This window comes from Dendrobium catenatum, unplaced genomic scaffold, assembly GCF_001605985.2.
Source record: "Dendrobium catenatum unplaced genomic scaffold, ASM160598v2 original_scaffold_68491, whole genome shotgun sequence".
Lineage (NCBI taxonomy): Eukaryota > Viridiplantae > Streptophyta > Magnoliopsida > Asparagales > Orchidaceae > Dendrobium > Dendrobium catenatum.
Window position 1 is genome coordinate 228,823 of NW_021386940.1, and position 24,696 is coordinate 253,518.

Consider the following 24,696-nt stretch of genomic DNA (forward strand, 5'->3'; position numbering starts at 1 on the left):
AATTTCTAATTCAAAATTTTTTTAAACTAAAATACTGCTTTAGAAAGCATTAAGAAAGCTGTCCCAAACGAACCCTTAACGAGCATCATTCATCAAGAAAAATGAAAACATTATAGAGTACAAAGAAAAACATATGGAGATGGGCCTTCTAGCAAAGCTTAGTCAACGAACTTGCACCTAATGAGAGGCCATATGGGAAGGGACCAAATCAGGTAATACCAGAATGGTAAATGCCAAATAAGAGACTATTTCATAACGTTACCAGATCAAGGGTTTTTGGTACTGGCATACAAAGCTCCATAGGGAATCTCCAACCAAAAATCGCATTTTTTTATTCCAAAATGCAGTGAAACTAAAAAATGACGTGATTCTACTCCAATAGAACTCCATTTTTTCTAAAGTCACGAAATTGATTGCTGCTTGGAGATCCAAATTGCTGTCGTTAGCTGGCAGGATTTCGCTTGTTAGATCTACACTTTCTACTCTTATTTACTATCATCTTGCTCATTCTAAGGTTCCTATTGCTGTTTTAGAAAAAATTGAAAAGCTTTGTAGATCCTTTTTGTGGAATTATACTGCTGAACATAAAAGTACTCATTATGTTAGTTGGAAAAAGATTTGTTTGCCTAATGACCAAGGTGGATTGGGGATCAATTCTTTTCGGCTATGGAGTGGCCCTTTGAGGGCTCGGTTGGCGTGGAACTTTTATTTGGTTCGGTGTAAGGATGCAGAGGAACATTAGGTCTTAGGAAAAATCGTGCCTATACCGAGGTGTACCGTCGGTACACCTCGGTATAGGCGCGATTTTGCCTACGACCGAATGTTCCTCTGCATCCGGTCGGAGGACGTAATAATTCTTCGTTGGCGTGGGATTTTATCAGCAAACCAGATAAATTGCATAATTCTCTTTTAAGGGATGCTTATGGGAATTCTTTGGATGCAGTTTTTAAAAGACCGGGGAGATCTTGGCAGATTCTACAGGAGGGCTGGAGATCTCTTAAAGCTGCTATCAGATGGAAAATTGGTGACGGTGCTTCAATTTCTATTCTTAAGGATGTTTGGGTCCTAGATAGGAGTTTTTTGTCTTGGCCTTCGTTCTTTAATATTTCTATCAATGAAGATAATATGGTGGAGGATTTGATAGAACGGATGTTGGAGGCTTCTTCAGCTATTTGGACCAATTCTTACAAAAGAGGTTATGGGTATAAGCATTTATCAGGATTTGGAAAATGACAGACCGGAGCTTATCTATTCGACATTGTCTTGTTCAGTTACTAAGCAGGTTTTTCAAGTACAATTCCGGAGAGTGGATGATAGATTTGATTGGCTCAAGGAGGTGAAGTTGCAACCAAGGGAGCATGTGTTCTGGTGGAGAGTTATCCATGATGCTATTCCAACTCAGGTTTGGTTGTTTCATAAAGGCTTAGAGGCCTCAGATCTTTGTGTTTGGGGCCGTCATGCTAAAGAAGATATCCATCATATTATGTTTCACTGTAAAGTATCTTTGGAAGTATTTGAAGCTCTTAAGAGATGGGGGTTTTCTATACCTGCTGTTATAAATAGCTGTGCTGGTGATAAATCCTGCCGGTTTAAAGCTGAGAGAAGGTTAGAGGTATTGTCACAAAAAGATGTGCTCTTTCTTAAATCAGTATATCAGATTTGGTTGAATAGAAATGAGAAAAAGCATGGGAAACATTGGTCAACACCTTCTATGGTGGCAGCCAATATTCTTGGAAATTTTTTCCATGGTAAATCTTGCATTACTTATGAAGCAATGGGACACTACTCGGGCTTACCCGATTGATTGCAGCTGGTGTCCTCCCCCTTCTAAGTGGTTGAAAGTTAATGTTGATGGAGCTTTCATTAAACCGTATTATGCTGGTATTGGAATCATTGTTTGTGACGCCGCGGGAAAAGTTCTGGTAGCAGCCGATAACCAAGTAAGGCATTGGGATGTTGCTTACATTGAGCTTCAAGCTATCAATCTGTTGAAGAAAGTACTTAATGAAGACATGATAGGTGCTATGGGCATCATCATTGAAGGGGATAACAAATCAAATATGGAGTGGCTTCATAAGAATGTTCAGCTCGGCAAATGGAGGTGCAATTCTTTGGATTTTGATCTTTCTTTTGTTAAAGATTTTAATCATGTAATTTTCAACTATATGCCTAGAAGGTTTAATAGGGCTGCTGATTTTTGTGCGAAGCATGCTCTTTCTTCCTCCTTTTTATGGAGACAAGAGCAAGATTTTATTTCTTTAGATGACTTTGTTAATATCCTTAAGGATGATGCTTTTAGACCTCCTTAGGAAAGCAGTTGTAATTTTTTTACCTAGTTAATAAATGCCTTTTTACGGCTTTGTTCAAAAAAAAAAAAAGAACTCCATTTTGTGCCCAGGTTACTGTCTTTCTCCTTCGTGTATTTCTTCGACAAATCCGGTTGAGACAGAAAAATAGTTGGTGTCGCACTGTTCACACGCAACCAAATACCAGTAGTTTTGTCGTTCGGGTGGAGCTCACGAGGGACGCCATTTATATGTTTGGAGTTCGGTTGGAGAAGGCCTTGGGATCTATAAATACTACATATATTAAGTGATCTATTGGATATTAGGTAGTAATTAGGTGTCTTATTGGGTAATAGGAGTCCTTAGGATCTATAAATACTGCTAATGTAAAGTATTAGGGAATCAACTAGAATGTAAGAAGAAGCTAACTGGAATTACTGGCATCCTATAATAGTTATAATTCCCAAATCCCTTCTCCTCTCTGCTTGGAGTTTTAGGTAAGCCTACAAATTGCCGAGTTATCTTTTAGTATAATGTTATTCTCTGTTTTTCAATAAATTTCTACTTGGGTTCATATAAATGGTGCTCTCCTTGGGCCTTGCCGCTATTGAATCCACCACTTGGGTGATAATAGGCAATTACACTATCACAGTCATGAACGCCTCTACTTTTGACCGAATCTTGTTTCGTTCTCCAACATTCGCCACTTCCATTGTGATCCCCTTTCGACCATCCCCGCCATGCTAGCCCTTGTGCCAATCAACTACATCATATCCGATCTCCACTCTCATCAAATCCAACACCAACCCTAGTTATCCACTTCCTCCACCATTCAAATCCAAGATCACCATCGCTACTTCTTCATTCACCATTTTCCCCTACAAGCCTTGCCTCAACATCTCCACCTAGATCCAAACTCAGAGTTCACCAAATGTCATGTTTCTCCAGCTAGATTTGTTTATCCATCAATCGTTAGGGTTCAAAGGCACCAAAAAGAACCGCCTCCACTCAATCTCACAATAATTTGCTTGACCTTTAGGATAAGATCATTGTGAAGGGATGACTAATGTTAGGAGTAAATATAATAAGTGACCTAGTGGATATTAGGTGGTGATTAGATATTTTATTGGATAATAGTTCTTAGGATTTATAAATACTCCTTATGTGGAGTATTAAGGCATCAACCAAAATGGAAGAAGAAAATGGAACTTTAGCACCTAGTTGTATTTTAATATAGTGATTTTCTTTATATATATATATATATATTATTGGAAGGATTATTTGAGTGATGGTAAAATAAGAACTTAGATTTTGGATATATTTGGCACTGAAACTTTAAAGCTATCAAAAGATAAATTTTCCATGGAAATAAATAAAGAGAAACTCAAGATTAAAGGTTTGGATATTAGAGAATTAATGGTAGTGTTTTTATAGATTTTGAATTAGTGGTTAAGGAGTTATGATATTTTTAATCTGATTACTCACATTAGAAAATTATTTCTCTATATTAAGATTTTGGTTATGATATCTTAATATTATTAGGGAGTTGGAGCCTTTGAATGTTATGAGGAATGTGTGGGAATATTTGGGAGAATTTTGAAGGGATTGGATGGATTTTGGGGTTGAGCAAAGCTAGGCTCAAGGTTATGTATAGGATGTCACACCCCTAAAATGCATTATTTTAATCTTCAATTTAATAAAAAAAATTATGACATCTAAATGAAGCACAAAATAATATCATTGTTCAAACCATCATTCAAAAGCGGAAGCTACCCAAAATTTTTTTATTTCCAAAATTTTCATTTACAGAGCAACTACAGGAGGAACCCAAAACATGTAGCCATGAACATATTATTAACCTCATATCAAACTCTTCTTGCATTGACAAACCTAAACATAAAATAAAAACTGAACATGTTCTATTTTGGCTCAACCTTATTCTTTCTTTTTCCTGTAATAACATTTAGAATAATAATCTAGCGAGCTACAACACCCATAAAAATATGCAACTCTAATGTAGTAATCAAGTGTAATAATTCACTAATGAATATGAGCATCAGTAGGTAAATCAACATATACATATAAAAAGCATGTATAAGCTACCAAAGTTTACAATAAAAGTAATATAGAATAATATATAGGGTCCTACCATATAATATATAAGAATGATGCTTGCTTGAATTACAAATTAAATTACCTATTGTATAACATTAATAGTATCACTTAAATCAGTTGTAGTTGTATGTGATCTATAATTCATACTATCAAAACATATAGTTAATAGTTATCGATTTCCGCTCATTTCATAACTTCCTTTTTCAACCCAAAAAATGTCATGTATAGATGTCTAGGTTTAGGGTTTTTAGCCCTTAGGCTCTACTAACTGTAGGTCCCATAACTTGTAGGCTTCATTATACTGAGGTCACACTCTACTAGGTGGCATTGCCCCATCTACCTATCTTCTAACATGACATTATCTTAACTTATTTAATCACGACTATTTCTTTTATTCTTACAACCACCAGATATGTGTTACTTATATGTATGTCTACATGTATACATGCATATAGATAAATACGATTGAAATTTATATCAATATATAAGCAAGCATAGTTGTATAATACATATATCATATTTTAACAGGATTACATGTGATAGTGTATATACATATTCACAGAACATAAGGAATGACATGTACAATGGCTGTATAAACCACAATTTAGGCGAATAATAACAATCACATAAGAGTTCAAGAGTAAATGTCACACAAACTAATTTGCTACATAATAAAAACCATATATTACCTTCTTGAGTCAAAGGCTGACCTAGTCAGACCCCTTGTGCCTTCTTGTGTGTAGGACACCTATCAATCCAAATCATTAATTGATAATTCACACCAATTACCATTCACCTCATACAAGTAAATTGGTTCTCAATTATACCTTCCAATTTTCATGTCGCATACACGACTATAGCCATTCACTCTTTCCGAATTATGAATATCATAATCAATAACAAAACACTTCCAAAATTAGAAATGTTAAATATACAACACTGTAACTTTCTTTTCCTAAAGGCATGTTATCTCCTATTTCTTTCTCTCCTCCACTGATTTTCTTCCTTCTTTCTCCTCGCTCTTCTCCGAGTTCGGCCCAAGCTTCCTAATGCTCTTCCTAAGCCTGCCCCTATGGTGCATAGCACTCAACAATCCTCGAACAGCTCTCTAGCAGCCCTTGGTCAGTCTCTAACCCACTCCTACCTCTCCAACAGACCCTCGGCCAGCACACGCATACGCAAACGGCTAGCCCACCCAACAACTAGCTCCAGCCCTGACACCAACCAGCTCCAACAGCCAATAACTTAGCACCAAAATCTGCACTAACCTGAGAACTCACAAGGCATTTACCTTCAACACTTGCTCTAACCACTCCTACTCCTACCAAAAGCTCCCACCTCCTTCGGCGAGTCCCCATTCCAGCTACTCATGCGGCTTCCAGCTCTTCATCCCACGCTGGTTTGTAATGAAGTGGCAATAAAATACTCTAAGGACAATGAATTGCCTTAATTACCCCTTGCCGAACCTTTGCAAGCAAAACACCTTTTAAAAATTTTTGCCCTTTCTACGGTGATTTTATTTTTAAATAATAATCCAATTTCTTAACTAAGGAAGAAAAATGCAATTTAAATTTAATTCTCTAACTCTCAAATCATTCACATTTAGACATATGATGCTATATATCAAAATGCTCCATTTAATGAGTAGAACTCAATGACATACAATTTGTTAAAATTCATAAAAGTTGAGATTTTGCAGCATTTCAAATTATGGCAAATGTGACATATAAAATCAAAGGTGGGTTTTACAAAGGAGATGAAATTTGCATCGAGAGAAAAGATAATTAATGACTCAAAAAAGCTCTGAGAATTAGCCCCCAAGTTTTACCAAAAAGCGGCCACTAAGCCTTTCAATATTAAAATTACACAAACAAAAATAATTTTATTCAATGAATCAAAATGTATAAAACAAAGTCCTACTGCAAGTCTAGACAACTTTGGAAAGGCTTTGGAGCCAAGAAAATACTATTGCATAAATCAATAAAGACAAACACAACAAGACACCTAAAGAAGCTTTGCCTTGAGAAGAAAGATACATGTGGGGTGGATACATGCGGCGAGAAGAAAGAGATTAGAAGCCAAGAAGAATGGTGGAAAGAGCCCGCAGGATTTCCATAGAAGAAGAAGAAGAAATGTAACAAAGCTCTCAAGCTTTTTCCAAGAAAACCTCTTAGGTTTTGTCTCCAAAAATCACTCACATTTCATATAAAAAACAGCCACAAACATCAATATTTATAGGCACAAAAAGGGCAGCCAAACAGCCCAAATATTAGGGAATATGGAAGGTTAAAAGACACCTAGAAGAAGATTAAAAGACACAAAAACTGCAGTAGAAAAACTGCATAGAAAACATAAAATACCTCCTGGAATTCCTCCCAAGACAGTCCCCAAAAACTGAAGAAAAGGAAAGCCAAAAGCCATAAGTTTTTTCTTGCTGAAATCCCAAGAGACATAGCCAAAATCCAATGAATAAAGCCACGGAACCAGCCAGCAGAAGCCACGGTTTCAGCACAGGAAACCAGGAGGCAAATCAGGGAATTAATTCACGGTCAAAAAGAGGAGCCAGAGCGGTAAAGAAGGCAGCCACCCGAAGAGGCAGTGACAAACCCGAAGAGCAGCAGCCTGTGAGAGGAAATTTCCAGAGAAAAAAAACTGCAGCAGCCCCAAACCAAGAAGAATATGAAAGAACAAAATCCACTCATCTAATCTAGCTCCCAAACATTAATTTTATAACTAAACATCAGCTCATAATGAGCTACACTTCTACTAGATATTAATGAGCTTGCACAACTAATGTTTCAACTACTTAAGCTCAAACCGAAACAGCTAATGCCCTCATGAAATCAGCAAACATCCAAAAGACAAAAAGGAGAGGGGAAATATGAAAAGACACCAGGCAAGAAATTACAAAAAAAACTCAACTTGAGTTGACCCCCCCTTTGTCTACATCAGACTCCCCTACTTGCGAATTCAGCTCCTGATGAATTATCTGTTGTTGATTTCCTGGAGGCGGTGCATACAGATCATCAAGTTCTTCGAGTTTTTCGCCAAATCTTTTTAGAATCTCTTCTTGTTCTTTTTCAAATTGCTGTTGTAGATAACTTTTGTATTTTTCGAATTTCTGATCACATAGGAACATGTTATATTGCAGTTTGTAGAGACGATCTTGAAGTGGATCCGTTGAGTCACCTTCTGTAGGAATCCAGCTGTCCAACGGGAGTGGGACATTAGGATCATGTTGCTCGCATTCTTCCAGAAATGATGCCATATTTTTGGGATTTTCCATTTTTTGAGTTATAACACTCCTCACCACGTCACATCTCTTGCTTCTCCTCGCCATGGAATATTTCCTTGCCACGTCACATCTCTTCCTGCGTCATGTCAAATCCAGTTGTCGCCTGAGCAAATGACTAACATTGCTTTAAAATATTTTTTTTTTGGTTTCTGTTTTACGTAAAAAAAACTTGTAATCATTTTTTTTTAAAAGTTTATCCTTTATTTTATTACTTATAGAATTCTATTTTATGAGTTATAGCTTTGATTCCCTTGTAACTATAATTTTTAGCATCTCTTTTGTTTTTAAATATTATTATGAAATACTTTATTCTGTTGTCATTTGGCATTCTATTAGTCATTAAAATTTTAAATTTTTTGTTACCTTGTCTATTCGAACCTCTTCAATAATTTTCCAAATACTAAGAGGTATGTTATATTGGCCTAAAACCTTACCTTCATCTTTTTTTAAGAGCAAACTAAACTTGTGTTTTTTAATCAATCTTTATATAGTTTATGATAATGTTCTTTTAGTTTTTTTACAAAATTTTCTTCATCAGAATTGTAATTTAATGATTTTTTGAAGCGACATGTTCATTTTTTTGTTTATGCCTTCTTTTTAACTATGTTCTTATTTTCTTTGCTATATATCTGGCTTAATCTATATTTAGATCTCCTTTCTTTTGTATGTAATGATTTTATATGGCCGTTTCACCTTTCTTCATACCCAGCCTGTTAGTTTATTTTTTTTTTATATTTTGACAACTTGCATTATAGTTTTGATTTTGGGTTTGTTTCACATCATCAAAATATTGGATACCATCTGTTTTTGAGAATGAAATCTTCCTGTTAGATTGTCAGTTAAACAAGCGTGTATCTTGCAACCTTTGTAACTGATTTTTATTAATTTTTTTTTTTCAGGTTATCAATGACTTGCTTGATCCGGCTGGACAGAACCTTCGAATAAGAGAAGATTCGCAGGTTGGTTTTGGTAGTTTGTGATGAGCAGCTGGGGTTTGTTTCTGCTTGCCCGTTCTTCTATTTTGCAATACTTTTGTTAGTTCACTGTATGTTAGTTGCCTCATTCTCAGATTGACTCCGTTCCCTATGTTCCCTTCATAATTTTCCATTCCCCAAGGGTGTGGTTCCCCCCAAGTGTCCCAATCATTCCTTCTACGTTCATACCCAAGTCTTTCATCAAATTCTCACATTATCCTTTCAAATTTAGCACCCCGTGGATCATAACAAACCCCTCCCCTTTCAAATTCAGCCCTCCTTTGGTCATAATTACCCCTTTCCCTTTCAATCCTGCCCCCCTCCTCTTTAAATCAGCACCTTTTCGACCATTCCGTACCTTCTTCCACCTCTCCTCATAACCTCTACCCAACTCCTACCTAGGACTAGGCACTAAGGGAGGCATTTTTTATGTTGCCTCCAAAATCTCTACCTCTTGATCTTCTCTTCGTCTGATTGGCTTAGGGCTTTTCCCACATCCATGGCTGTTGGTTCCTTCCCTTATCGTCGACGCCGATATTTTGGTTTGGCCCAAGAGCACTTTCTTCAACATCTCCCCCAAAATGGAAAAATTTGAATCAATCTTCTCATGGATTTGGATGACTGAAATATGTTTCTTTAAATATGAAACTTGCATTTGGAGATCTAAAATTTCATATTTCATTTGTCCGATATCTCCTTCCAACACTTCTACCTTTTTCTCTGTCATGGGTACCCCGATCTTGGCTCCAAACAGCAAAAACGGCCAAAAAACAACGGGTCTGGTCTTCAAACAGCAAAAAACAATAGGATTGGAGCGAAAATGCAGCAAAAATTAGGAAGGAGACTTTTATTTCCGACCAGGAAATTGCTCTGATGCCAATTTGTTAGACAATACTTGAAGTTCACAAGTAAACCCTAATGTTCTTGACAAAAATAACGAGAACGTTCCATAAATATAATGGAAAAAATCAGAAAACTGTGGTTTTTATTGCAATAATGAAACTAACAGAAGAAAAATAACAAGATTCAATTGATCCTCTATTCGAGAGGAGGATCTATCTCTCCCAAATCTCTAGACGCCGCTAGAGCCCAAAAACCTAAATAATCTCAAATTTCAACCAAATTCAAGATGTCCTAACCCTAGCAAAACATACTCCTTAATACATAAAATTCAAAAGAAAATATCTAAACAGCCCATACTTCGAAATTTTCCTCCTAACTCCCTCGAAAATCCTTTCTAAACTGTTGTGTTTGCTCCTGCAGTTCGAGCGCAAAACTCTTTTGCCTTTGTCTCCATGAGTCGGTCCTGTATGGACCGGCTGGATCGGTCAACATTCTTCTATAATTCACACACTTTTGTGCATCGTCAGTATTGTTAAAAATATGAATCAAAACACTTATGCTGTCATCTAACATCTTTTTAGTTTTTAAAACAATATTAAAAAAATTGGTAAGCTAAGAAATCCCTTAATCTTTTATGTATTTTCATACTTCTATTGGATTATCATTAGGTCCTGTAGTTTTTCCCAACTTCATTTTCTTTGAACCCTCTCTAACTTTGATTTTATGAATAAGATAATAAAAATAGAAAACTATTTTCATTTAGGATGCTATGGTCATTAAAGTTAATCCTAATATCACAACCTTCATTGAAATATCTTATCCACCTATGTGGATTATCCTTTTCTTTGAAAATCACATTTTAAGATTCATCTTTGATGCATTTCACTTGAACTAAATCCTTATTTCTCTTAAGGGTGTCAAAATGGGTATTCTGGTTGGGTTTGGGTCCAGCCCAACCTGAATTGTACAAGATCCGATTAGTTAAATAGGTCATAAGCTTGGACCTGAATCTGACTCGGCTCCAACCCAACTTGAAACGACTCGACCCGTTGATTCGGTTAAGTGCGATGGGTGTCTGAGTGCGGGCGGTCAAGTCGACGAGGGAGCTTGATCTAGCGAGCGGGCGTTTGCGAGGGGGCAAGCGCGAACGTGACGGATGCGCACGAGGAGCACGATGGACGAGTTTCGGGTTGCTTTCGGTTTTTCGAGTTGACCCATACCTGACCTATAATTACAGTTAGATCAGAATATAAAACCTGAACCCGACTGATGTGAAACAACATGCGATGGAAACAAGAACTGCTTGGAGATTTTAATCATAGTTTTAAAGCTTTGCAGGTATAGGAATGTAATGCTTACCCAAGTTAGGTTTTCAGATTATCAATTGAGATTAAGTAAGGCATGCGGTTAAAACAGATTAACGGACAATACAAATTGACAGCATAGAATTAAAGAGTAATGGCTATGGGATGAAACATAATCCACAATTAAAATAGAACTTTCACCTTGGGTCTCGTCACTCCATCTCTTGTGTGCACTTTTAATGGAGGGGAAGATTGCAGAGCAACCGAGCGATGCACATAGGAGAAAATGGCGCACAAAAGCGAGTCCGTTGGAGCGATAGCCGGTGGGATAGTCCACTGGGATGATATGTAGCATCTAACGCTTTATCCTTTTTCCTTGACGGCTATGGTGGGGGCTAAGAGGCAAATGCAGGAAATCTGAAATAGTTCAGATTTTAGTGGTTTAGGAGAGGGGTTTAATTTGAATTTCAAATTATCCAAGGAGAGGAGAGAGAGGCGGCAATGGGAGAAGCTTTGGGCTGAATTTGTGGTGGTTTAATATGTCATTTGGAAGAGGAGAAAGAGGCCCACTAAGAGTGGCCGGCCCAAATGAGAGGAGAGAGAGAGATTTAGGAGTATGAGAAGTGGGGCCCAAAGTTTATAAGTAAGAAAATTCAATTAAATATGAATTTTAATTTCAGATTTAATTGTGGCTTAAGTAACTTCCCACAATTTAAAATAAGAGGGGGAGCAAATTTGAAATTCAAATGAGGATTTAATTTCATTAATGAGCTCCCATAATGAAAAGGAGCCAATTAGGAAAGTGTTTAAACAAGGTTTGAAATTCAAACACTGGGAATTCAAGAGGGGAGAGGCGCGGAAAAGGGGCTGTCCTGCCGGCTGGCCGGCTGGAGGCTGGCCGGAGGGATGCCGACGGCTGGTGGGCCGGCTGTGGCTGATCTGGCCGGCGGAAGATGGAGGTAGGGTGCCAAGAGGCCGACGGCTTGGGGTTGTTTGGAGGAGGCGGCGGCAAGAGCAAGGGGAGGAGAAGTATGGAAAAAATATAGGAATTCAAGGAGCGAATTCCAATTTCCCACGAGTGCTTCAACCGGATCTCCACGACGACAAATCGATCACAAGAAATAAAAGAAAGAAAAATGGTAGAACAAGAAGATCTAGAACTCACAAAGAGATCTGGCTTCTCCTACGAACTCACTAAGAGATCGAGGAGGGTGAACTCACAAAGAGATCATTAAGTGGCAAATATTTTTTCATTCATCCAAAAACTAAACTATTACAAGAGAAGGGCCATATAAATAGGCCTCACAATGACAAAGAAAAACAAAAGACTAAAATGCCCCTTGGGCTACAATAGCAACTAACCACCCATAAGGGCAAAAACGGAAAAAAAAAAAAACACAAAAATCAAATAAACAACTACATAAAATGACTCAAAATAAACTCATGATCGTAGCCGTTGATCTCCGGCGTCTCCTGATGGTACACGTGTCGAAAATGCTGACGATGTCCTCATCACAGAATTTTTAGGTCGGGTTTTTGGGTCGTGTTAAATATTGATACCCATAAATTCTCCCGTCTCTTTACTTAACTAAATTTTACACATATCTTTTAACCTCTATGGTATTTTATCTATTATATAAATTACAAAAAGTTATATTCTTTGCATAATATAGTATTTTCTTAGAGTTTCTACGATCCTCTCTCTATATATCCTAATTTTCTAAATTTTTCTTTCTAAACTAATTTTTATAATAAAACTTCTTTTATTTTTTCTTTTCTTGTACATTTTAATTTCATTATCCACTATTTTTACTATTAAGATATTTTCCTAGTGATTCTCCAAACAAATATACTTTGTAACATTCTTTATTTCACTAGCTAATATTTTTTTTTTTTCACATTACATCAGCTTTCTCATGAACAACTTACCCTCAAAAATATATTTTTTAGTATTCTCTAAATACCCCCATATAATAATAAGGTAATATTGTAGTTTATTTTTTATTTTATGCCCCTTCATCTTAAAATCTAATACTAACAAGCGATGTTGGGTATATAAATTTTCACTTGTAATGACTTTGCGGTCTTTGTAGTATAAACAATTTATTTATTTTATAAGAAAATAATTCATTTGAGTTTTACTATGTCTATTCTTATAAATGATGAAATGCTCCTCTCTTCTCTTAAATAAAGTATTAATAATTACAAAATTATAAGCTAGGTCAAAATTTAATATGGTTATACCGCTTTCATTAGAAGTTTCAATCAAATCCATATTTACCATGATGCTTTTAAAATATTCTATTTCCCTACCAACATGTTTCGGTTTGTCATCTTTACCACTGGAGTTATGATTTGTGTTATAATGTATTGCCACCCGTTAATATTATTTTCAGGGTTTGGTTTTAATTAGTGCAGGGGAATATGCTTTGCAGGGAACTTACGTGGAAGGAATTAAAGAAGAAGTCGTTTTGTCTCCTGCTCATGCACTCTCATTGATAGCTTCTGGTGAAGGTATAACAGACCGAGGGCACTTAAGTTTATATGCCCAAATTCGTGCCTTGTCTTGATAGCATTAATGGAGGATCTTTTGTGGTCTGCTGTCTGTATTACTTTCAGCTTCTGACATTGGGGCAATGCATGCTACTATATCCTTTGCAGCAATGAGTTTTTGAAATCTTAAAAGCTTTTTTATATGTGCATATTCTGTCTTCTTCACTACCAGTTATGTTTGAAATATGTAAATTTGTATCTGCTACTGGTTCTTAATTTACGTTCTTTATCTTGCTTCTTTATTGATGACTAAACGATAGTGCTGGGGTGTGCATTGATGAAAATTTTTGGAGTTTAGTATGCTTGAAATTATAGTCTGTTATGCTTGTTTATTTACCAATTCTTCAAAATTTTTCAAAAGTTCAAAATTTTGTAGGCCCCTTTGGCTTGATCATTTTATTTATTGGCCCACATAGTTTGAGTTTTGACTTATGACTCCCTGCAAATGATCGTCATATATATAAATATTAATTTCAATGAAAAGGCTGGGTGTGAAGGGGCCCTTCTTATTAGAAAAAAAAGGTATGAAGTAGAAAAAGGTTTAATTACAAGCATGAAGATAGCCAAAAAAAAAAAAGTCATGAGGTGAGATGCGGTTTTGGATTGAAGGCTGATGCTCCACTGAGTTTGGTGTAGGGTTGTGAACACAAGCTCTGATACTAAAAGAGAACTGGTAATGCGGTAGTTTTGTTGCCATTCGGTAGTTTTGTAAGGAATAAAATATTATGTGTTATTTGTAAGATTCTATCTTTTTGCATTTTTTACCATAACTCTTTATTTTTTGTGTAGCGTTAATTTTATGTGTTTGGACTAATTTTAGCGCCAAATATCAATTGATACTGGATATAGATTTATGACGATAAACAATCTGCATGCTGTGGGTGTAACAGTGGCCATGGAAGCCTTTTAGCAAACATATAAGGCTTGATTGTGAACCTTAAGTGGTTGATCATTTATGTAAGAACCGGTTTTGCCAGTTCAGTTGAACTGTGAACTGAACTGGCCCTAATTTAAGAGTGGGCGGGCACAATTGACAGTTTCGATGGAGCGAGCAAGCGAAGTAGTGTTTAGAAACGAAAGCAATGACTCCTCGTGGAAGATAACTACGATTCATTCATTCCAATGGAATCAATCGAGCGAATGAAAGCAAGAGCCGAGAGAAAAACAATGACCGAGAGGAGGAAGAAAGACAAGAAAATAGAGAGAAAGAGAAAGGAAATGAGTGGGAGAAAAAAGATACCTGTGACCGAACTTGAGCAAGAGCGGGCAATTGTCGGGCAAATTGAAGACGAAGGGGAATGTTAGTTTTAAAGAAATCATTTATGATTTCATTTAAGTTATTATTAATCAATATTAGTTTTATAAGTAGGTAAGAAAATGATATTAGATAAATTGATTCATGAAACATTGAGTCATAAGATTATTATAAATTAAAAAAATAATTTTAATGGAAAATCTAAAATATTAATTAGAGATTATTCTGAAGTATAATGTAATTATAGGTATTAAGCTATTGACAGCGAGGCGGTGATTAAAGCAAAATTGTTAAGAGATTCTATTCGAGGTGAGTACTAATGCTTCAATTTTATAGTAATGATGTTTTTTTAATTCAATTTCATTGAATTATTTGATATTGATTAGTTAATGATTTTTGTAAAATTTTAATATTTCTTTCTTTTGAATGGTCATATTGAATTGATTGATAATTAGCATGATTATTCATTATATGCACTATAGGAAGTTATTGAATAATAAATGAATGAAATGATTATATACATATGTGCATGATTGATTGATGAAGTACACCCCTTAATGGTACTGATTGGGGATGCAATCAATGTTCAAAATTACGCAATTGGGTATTGAAGCGTTTTTTGTTTGTGAAGAGAGGAGTAAGCCTCAAGGCGTTTTGAGGCTGAGCCTCAAAATAACAAATTACGTAATGTGCAAATAAATGTTAAAAGTATTTATTTATATAATACCCAAATAATATGTTAAAAGATGACATTTTGTTTTTCTATTGAACTATGAAGTAACATATTGACAATTTGACATATATATGAAACAAAAAATTGAACATGACATAGAGTGGCTAGTGATAAATTGTACGTATGAAACATAATTGAAATACAATATTACATGAGCAAAAAAATATTAAATATAGAAACTGCATAAAAGTATCATATAACTAAAGTTTAAAATTGCGTAAATAAGCCGAGGTGGTTTTCGTCCGTGAGGCGAGGCGTAAGCCTCGAGGCGGTGTGAGGCGTAAGTCTCACGGACGCAAAATTGCGTAAATGAGAATTTAATTGTTTTAGCAGCTAAATAATAACAAGATTCTATCATACAATAAAAACGGCTAAATGACAAGTGGAATTAGTGGAAATTAAGAAAAAAGATGCAATAAAATTATGTTCCAAAGTACAAAATCACAAAATTATAGTCTATCAACTTTCCAAAGTACAATTCAGAAGGAACATATAAAATCCAATCATATCACATTACTAAATGGGTTTTCAAAGGAATCTTTTTCTCCAATTGTATCTATGAATGTCATATCTTCATCATCTTCAATGTGACTCATTTTTCTCTTCCCTGTTCAATAAGAATGGTCTTTATCATGTTAATGACTCACTTGATATAAATATAATGCAATACAACAATAGCATATAAGAAGTTGTGGAATACCTTTATTTGGTTGTTGTGATGCAGAGCTAGTGGATGTGTGTGGTGTGGTACTAGTGGGTGTGCCCACTTGATTTGCTTCGCCCGTCAAGACATCTACACTTAGATCTTTTAGCTGTAAGTCTGATAATGACAAATCTGTTTTATCATTTATGAACCACTCATTATCAGATGACACATCATCACACACCAACGGGTCCTCATCATCATTCAACCCCTTATTCCTCAATCTTCTTTCTCTTAACCTCTTATTGTGCATAATATACACAAGGGAGTTCATTCTGAGTGTTGAAAGTCGATTTCTTCTCTTTGTTTGCACTTGACTATATGTACTCCAGTTTCGCTCACACCCAGAAGAAGAACAAGTGAGGCCCAAAACTTTGACAACAAAACTCTATAACTCAGGGGTGGAATCACCAAATTGAATCCATCATTCAACTGTTTTTAAGAAGAAAAATGATAATCAGAACATAATAAAGTGTTTTGCATTTACCAAAATAAGTATACCTGGAGACTATTTGGCAATAGTTGATTTTGTCATTCCGAAATAGAACAAGTTGTAAATCTGCAAGCTCCCTATCTATCTGCTCCTATATTAGTCATTCCATGCAATGATACAAGCCAAGCTTCACCTCCGAGTTTGAAGATTTCCTCTTTGAATATTGAAATTGAGGATTGAGATAATATGCCGCTGCATGCAGATGACGGTGTAACTATACCTCCCACCAAGCATCAAGATATCCCAAATCTCTCTATAACTTGCCTCCTCTCCTCCCAAGTTATGTGCAATCAACTCCTTTGCCTCATCCATATCATTATAAATAAAACCCATGGCTGGTTTCTTCTCGGCATCCACTAAACGTAGAACTTGTACTAAGAGTCTCGTGCTCAATATGGCATAGGTCACAGTAGCCCAAAATTTATAATTTAAAATTATCTTTCTTATTTCCTTCCCTTCACTTTTCTTTCCCCCCGCAGAGTTAAGCCATTCTATTGATGTAAACATTGCTTCCAGAGGTTGTCTCACATCCAACAGGCTCTGCAGTGTCAAATAAGATGTGACAAACCTGTAGAATAAACTTGCATTAAGACTTGATAATGATTTGCAGTGCACAAATGTAATAACATACCTAGTGGTTGCAGGGCGAATGATTTTCTTCTTTGAAAACTTTCTCGTTAAGGCTAAGACCCCTGAGTGGCTGTAGATGAACATCGTGATCTTCTCCGCCCTAGAAAGAGCGCTATTGTGCTGAGGTAAATCACTAAGTTCTTCCAATATGAGATCGATACAATGTGCTGCATAGGGGGTCCAATATAGGTGTTTCCTCTTCTCCATCAACATCTGACCAGCTGCTTTGTATGCACTGGCATTGTCAGTCACCACCTGAACAACCAATTACTCCCCAATCTCCTTAATAACCCTATCTAGTAAATTGAAAATGAATGCAGCATTTTTAACCTCATTTGAAGCTTCAACTGATCGTAAAAACACCGTGCTGTAGGGGTTGTTGACAAGGATGTTAATCAAGTTCCTGCTTTTCATGTCAGACCATCCATCTGACATAATGGTAACACCAGTCTCAATCCATGTCCGTTTAATCTCATCAATGCTCCGCTCTGTGTTCTGCAGCTCCTTCAAAATCCATGTTCGCAACTCGTAAATGGAAGGCACCTTCAACCCTTTCCCATACAACCCTACAGATCGCAACATATTGAAGTAGGCTGGCGATGTTGCAACATTAAATGGTATGGCATTCTCATAAAAAAAATCTGTCAATATCCTTGCAAACCTGGCGTCGATCCTCTCTGGTACCAACCGAAGGCATCATCTCTGTTTGTCCTCTATCCTCTCCTTGATTAGTCATATACTGGTCCATCGGACCCCGTGCACCTCTATTATGTATAGTGGAGGAAGAGCCCTTTCCACTCCCGCTTCCGAAGTAAGCACCATGTTCGACCCTTTCATCAAATTGCTCATGTTGTAAGTGTTTTGCCGTGGTACTTTTCTTTATGTAAGCAATAATTTCATCCTTCACCTTGTCCGGCACATTTGCACACGGTGCTACGTTCTTATGAGAGCATGATAAGTGTTCCTTCATGCGGGTTACTCCACCCTTCATCACTTTCATGCAAAAATTGCATTTCAAATACACATAAGTCTTCTCACATCTGCCTATGTCAACTTGTACACTTCATTTCCAAGAAGGGTCCCTCCGCAATGACGTAATAGACTTTTCTTTGCCCTTAACCATATTTTCTAAAGGAGAAAAAAAATTAAAACAAAAACAATAAAAAATTTGAAACCCTAGCTTTCCTATACGTTGAAAAATCTTACCCTAAACTTCAAAAAAAACTCTAAGAACTAATCAAGAAAGGATGTAGAGGGACGGCCGGAAATAATGGGCTCACCGGTGAGCGGTGGCGTCGGCGGAAGAAACGCCGGAGACGGGATCGACCTGGAGCTCCTTGCGGGATCGGGAGCAGCAGGTCACGGGCACAGGAAGGTTGCGCGAAAGGCTGGACCGATAGAAGGGAGAGGGGTTTTTCATATTAACTTAAAGTGAGTGGGACCCAATCTTTGAGGCGCACGCTTTAAGCAAAATTGCGCAATTGCGAACTGGAGGCGCGCCTCACCATGCTTAAGGCGTACGCCTCTGCTAAAGGCAAAATTGCGCAAGTCTCAAGGCGTATTTGGTCCAAATTGCGCAGAGGTGTGCCTCTTTTTGCGCAATTTTAAACAGAGCATATAACATTAAAGTTCAACTCCAAATTCTTTCTTTTTCAATTACATACTCGTTTACATTTAATTTCTAAAAAATGCTGAAATAGTTGTCAACAACTAGAAAATCACATGTATTGTCATCTCTAAGGGGATCTTTATTTGAGTTCTTGTTATAACAAATTGGTCTCTCCCCTATCTCATCCTGTGAAGTCCAATGCCTCCCAATATGCTTCTTTTTCATTTATTTCAGACATCTTTTTTTTTTTCAAAAATATTTTTTTATCAACATAAAGATATGATTAATACTCCAAAATATTTAGAGGAGGTGGGGGTGGTGGTGGTGTGCGGCTTTCAAGTGATCCTTGACGGCTGCTATGACACCATGATAGTGGTGGTCATGGCAAAGGCGACAGACTGGAGGTTGAGGCAATCGAGAGAAAGTTGTTGCGACTTAGGGGTGGATAAATGTGTGATTTGTTAAGTGCTTTTGATGTAGAACTGGAGGGGGGGGGGTCATATAAATTTGAAATTTCAAGTGGGAAAGAGAGAGTAAGGGGTTGGTGGCTGTTATAGAGGGAAGACAGGAGATTGGGAGGGAATTCAAAGTTTCTTAATTCATTAATTCAATTTAGAAGAATGATAAAGAAATCAAATCTAATTTATAATTAAAGTAGACTTAATTTTAGGAACTTTCCTAATTTAGCTTGGTTAATTTAGGAAAGTATTTGAAATTCAAATTGAATTAAAATCTTTACTAAATCATTTAGGCTAATTTAGGCATGTAATAATGATATTTGAAATCATCATCAAGAGGGACAAGGAGGTGGTCGGAAGGTTTTCAAAACCGGACCGGACCGAACCGGCCGGTTCGACCATTTCAACCGCGAACCGGTTCGGCGGTCCGGGAAGAGTAAGGAAACATGTGTTTTAATAACCGGGTAAAAACCGGTTGAAAACCCGGTAACCGCTGAATCGGGAGGTTCTGAAAAAACTGGCCGGTCCGTAAAAGCTCTAATTTGTGCCCTTGATCTGCGATCGATTGGCTTAAATAAACTGGGTATTGGTATTAGCTATTAGGTCGCTCGTCTGCCCTAGCATACGGGAACGGCGAACGAGACTTCGTCACTCCGGACTCCATACGCAGATACGCGAGCGCCACATTTCTAGTTCTTCACTTCTTCTACCACGTCCGACCTCCCATCGCCTTCTCCATTGATCTAGCACGGCACGATATGCATTGTCTACCCTGATTCCTCTATTTTTCGGCAAGGTATTGCTTGGCAATAACGAGAAATACCGGTATTGCTAGGTATTGCTTGACAATAACGAGAAATACCGCTCTGTGAAGTCCAATACTGAGCAAATACCTAGCAATGTATTTGCTCGGTATTTCTCGGTATTGCTCAGTATTTGCTCGGTATTGCTCAGTATTGCTCGGTATTTGCTAGGTATTACTAGGTATTGCTCGGTATTTGCTAGGTATTGCTATGTCATTTTTATGTTATTTAAATTAGGAGTTATGAAAATAGAATGTTGAATGAAGGTATTACAAGAAAATTTAATATTTATTTTATTTTTTTAAATAATATTATTACTTATTACGTCATCTGGTTCGACCTTGGTTCGACCGTGAACCTCTCCTTCCGGTTCGTTGTCCAGTCCGGTTTTGAAAACCTAGGGTGGGAGGATGTCCACATTAGATGAATGTGTTCAGGTTCAATGAATCTTGAAAATTAGAATTAATTCTAATTAAATTCAGATTGAGAGAGATTTGATGGGTTTCAAAAAAGCGATTTACTAATTAGGAAAATTAATTTAAATCAAATCCAATTAGAAATTTAATTAGATCTAACTTAAGTAACTTTCCTAAAATAGGAATCCTTAATTAGGAAACAAATTTAGATTCAAATTTATTTGAATTTTGAATTCGAATTCATTGCCAAATTAAGAGGTCTAAAATAGGAAGGGCTTTGAATGTAAGACGAAATTGGTGGAGCCAAAGGAGGAGGGAGGAGGTGGGTTGAGGTGGTCGACCGACTATGGAGGTATTGGAGGGGTTGATGTTTGATCCAAAAGAAAAGTTAACCCAAATCAAATGAAATAAAACAAAAATAAATGGTGAATGGTGGAGACTAGAGATGAGAGGACGGGGAACAAAGGAAAAAAAATAAAATAAAAATGATACAAACCACGAGTTCAGACTCTTCCTGCGGCTGGTGGGTACTACGTTGCCCTCCCCGAGGGACTTCAATCCATGAGTCCGAATTCATCCTGCGACTGGTAGAAACAAGGTTGTGCTCCCATAGGACTTTTCCTTTCTAGAACTCACACAGAGATCAAGACAAATGCTCCAATTCTTTTTTTATTAATAATCCATCATTACATTACACAAGCAAGGGCCTCTATATATAGGCCTAAGAAACTAAAACAAAACACATGCTCTTAGGGCTTACATAGGATGACCCTCTTAAGTAAGGGTAAAAATGGAAAATTCATAATAAAAATAAAAATTACAAATAACAAATTAAGATAAGGTGGAATGATCTTGGTTGTCGATCGTCATCTCCTCCTTTGAAAATCTTCATGATCGGATGTCCGCATCATTCTCCCGGGGTGGAGAAGAGCTTGACTTGGAGTCCGCACCCCATGTAACCATGCTCTGATATCACGATGTAGAACGGGAGGGGGGTCATATGAATTTGAAATTTCAAGTTAAGTGGGAAAGAGAGAGTAAGGGGCTGGCGGTTGTTATAGAGGGAAGAGAGGAGATTGGGAGGGAATTCAAAGTTTCTTAATTCATTAATTCAATTTAGAAGAATGATAAATAAATCAAATCTAATTTAAAATTAAATTAGACTTAATTTTAGGAACTTTTCTAATTTAGCTTGGTTAATTTAGTAAAGTATTTGAAATTCAAATTTGAATATTAAATTGAATTAAAATATTTTTCAAATCATTTAGGCTAATTTAAGCATGTAATAATGATGTTTGAAATCATCATCAAGAGGGATAAGGAGGTGGGAGGATGTCCACATTCGATGAATGTGTCCAGGTTCAATGTATCATGAAAATTGGAATTAATTCTAATTAAATTCAGATTGGGAGAGATTTGAGGGGTTTCCAAAAAGAGATTTACTAATTAGGAAAATTCATTTAAATAAAATTCAATTAGATCTAACTTAAGTAACTTTTTTAAAATAGGAATCCTTAATTAGGAAACAAATTTAAATTCAAATTTATTTGAATTTTGAATTCGAATTCATTGCCAAATTAAGAGGGCTAAAATAGGAAGGGCTTTGAATGCAAGACGAAATTGGTGGAGCCAAAGGAGGAGGGAGTAGATGGGGTGAGGTGGTTGGCCGACTATGGAGGTACTGGAGGGGTTGATGTTTGATCCAAAAGAAAAGTTAACCAAAATCAAACAAAATGAAACAAAAGTAGATGGTGAATGGTGGAGACTAGAGATGAGTGGACAGAGAACAAAGAAAAAAAATAAAAATAAAAACGATACAAACCACGGGCTTGGACTCTTCCTGCGGCTGGTGGGTACTAAGTTGCCCTCCCCGAGGGACTTCAATCCACGAGCCCGGATCCATCCTGCGGCTGATGGAAACAAGGTTATCCTCCCATAGGACTTTTCCTCTCTAGAACTCACATAGAGATCAAGACAAAGGCTCCAATTCTTTGTTTATTAATAATCCATCATTGCATTAAACAAGCAAGGACCTTTATATATAGGCCTAAGAAACTAAAACAAGACACATATTCCCCTAGGGCCTTCATAGGATGACCTCTTAAGTAAGGGTAAAAATGAAAAATTCATAATAAAAATAAAATTACAAATAACATATTAAGATAAGGTAGAATGATCTCGGCTGTCGATCGTCGTCTCCTCCTTTGAAAATCTTCATGATCGGATGTCCGCATCAGCTTTATTTAGAATTTATATATAAATAGGGTTTGACGTAAACCTCACGCTAGCGAGGTGAGGCGTGCCTTAAGGCAAGCCTCAACCAAGTTGAGGCACATGCCTCATAAAAAAAACTCGAGGCGTAAGCCTTGAGATGTTTTTCACTATAATTGAGCTGAGGCATACCTCATATTGTGCAATTTTAAACAATGGATGCAATGTACCAGTGCACGTAAATAGAAATGAAAAATGAGTATGTTTATTGGTACTTATTTAAACATGTCTCCTGTGACGATTTTATTATTAAGAAAAGGATAAATATATGATATATGTGACATATATGATATGTGCATAATATAGATTGTAATGTTTTGATATGAATATAATTAAATTATGTTTTAAAAAGATCATGCATATTGTTCATAATACCTTGTGTTACTGTAATTTATAAGTATGATTTACTCGCTGAGTTAATTGGAAAATATTTACAGATATTATTTAATATAATTAAAATGAGTAAAAAAGAAGAGAATGTATATTGTAGGCGCGACACACCAGGAGGAAAGATATTTATATCATTTTATATTTTGATGTTTTTGTAGCTCTTTCAATTTATCGGAGATAGTTTTAGCAATTGAATTTAATCAACAGTCGCCTTGTTAGTTTTTTGCATCCGGGCCGGGTTTTGACAATTTTTGTGATAATGATTGTGTTGATAGGATTCTTTAGAACTAGCTTTGTATGAATATGGCTGCACCTCTAATTACAAGGTTCTTTTAACTGTATTGATTGCTAGTTGGAGTGGAGTTTTAAATGTGAGTGTCATCATGAATTTCCTTATTAGCTATTTGTTTTGATGATTTGATTTATGTGGTAACTATGTTTGTAGTGCATTTGATAGCTCAAGATAATTGATTGTGCTAAGTATTAATTAATTCTTTATTAGCCTACATAATAAGATGATTTCTTATTTTCTTTGATAGATACTTAACTCGATTAATTAATGTTAATGAATTACCTTATTGATTTTTGGAACTAAATTAATAGTTAATTAGTAACTAAATATATTATGTTGTGCTAAGTAAAGATAATTATATGTATAATTTTTGGTAAATTTTTTCTGCAAGTTTTTTCACATTGGCAATGGATATTCTTAACTAGAAGAAGTATTCTAATTTATAATCATTCAAGAAGTAATTTAATTAATTATTATCCCAATTATTAGTTAATGAAAACTTATCCTAATTTTGTAGGCAATGTAGTATCACTATTATTAATTTATAGATAACTAATTAGAATTTTTAAATTTTGAATTAGTTAATGCAATGCTAAATGAATTGATATATTTTTTGAAATAGTTATCTCACCCAAATTTCTTGATTAGTTTATGTATTGATGATTGTATAACTAATTAGATAAATTTTTACCCAAATAGTTCTTTGATGGCTTATTCTATCACGACCCGGCCCAAAGACTCGAATTAACGAGGCGAGAACATTCGGTCGGAAGGTTGATTAAATTTTATTTGCTAAAACTATCTCCTATAAGCTGAAATAACCACTATAAACCTCAAAAATTGAAACAAGGTTAATATCATAAATACGTTTCTTCTACTGCGCCGCACCTACGATATACATTATCTTCTATTCTACTTATTTTATGCTTTGAATAATACCTGTTCATTTATAAATTTAAGGGTGAGTCATAAAAAAACTCAATGAGTAAATCATGCTTTTAAATTACAATAACTCATGGCACTTGGACAATATACATGATCATTTCAATGCGTAAAGTAATTTTGCTTATTCATTTAATTTCAAGATTTTCAATGTTATGCATATATCATATTTTTATCCTTATCTTTATTCATATCTTTATCCATTCTTGTAAATAATACAACCGTTGGAACCAAGGTACTCATTTTTTATTTCTTTTTTCCTTTTCGATAACGTTTTACATTTACGTGTACGGGTACATAGTGTCCTCACCTAATATAATAAGGAGGTGTTG

The 24,696-nt window shown here is 36.0% G+C and overlaps 1 protein-coding gene across 1 annotated transcript in view; it reads left to right on the forward strand.

The window, feature by feature from the left end:
- Nucleotides 1-6,865: 6,865 nt before the first annotated feature.
- LOC110093945 (kinesin-like protein KIN-7E, chloroplastic) overlaps nucleotides 6,866-24,696 on the forward strand; it is a 70,878-nt gene continuing 53,047 nt past the window's right edge. Inside the window, exons 1-4 of the mRNA XM_020819014.2 lie at nucleotides 6,866-7,024; nucleotides 7,353-7,550; nucleotides 8,595-8,654; nucleotides 13,252-13,330. Of these exons, the coding sequence (XP_020674673.2) occupies nucleotides 6,866-7,024; nucleotides 7,353-7,550; nucleotides 8,595-8,654; nucleotides 13,252-13,330 (496 nt within the window). The remainder of the gene's footprint in view (nucleotides 7,025-7,352; nucleotides 7,551-8,594; nucleotides 8,655-13,251; nucleotides 13,331-24,696) is intronic.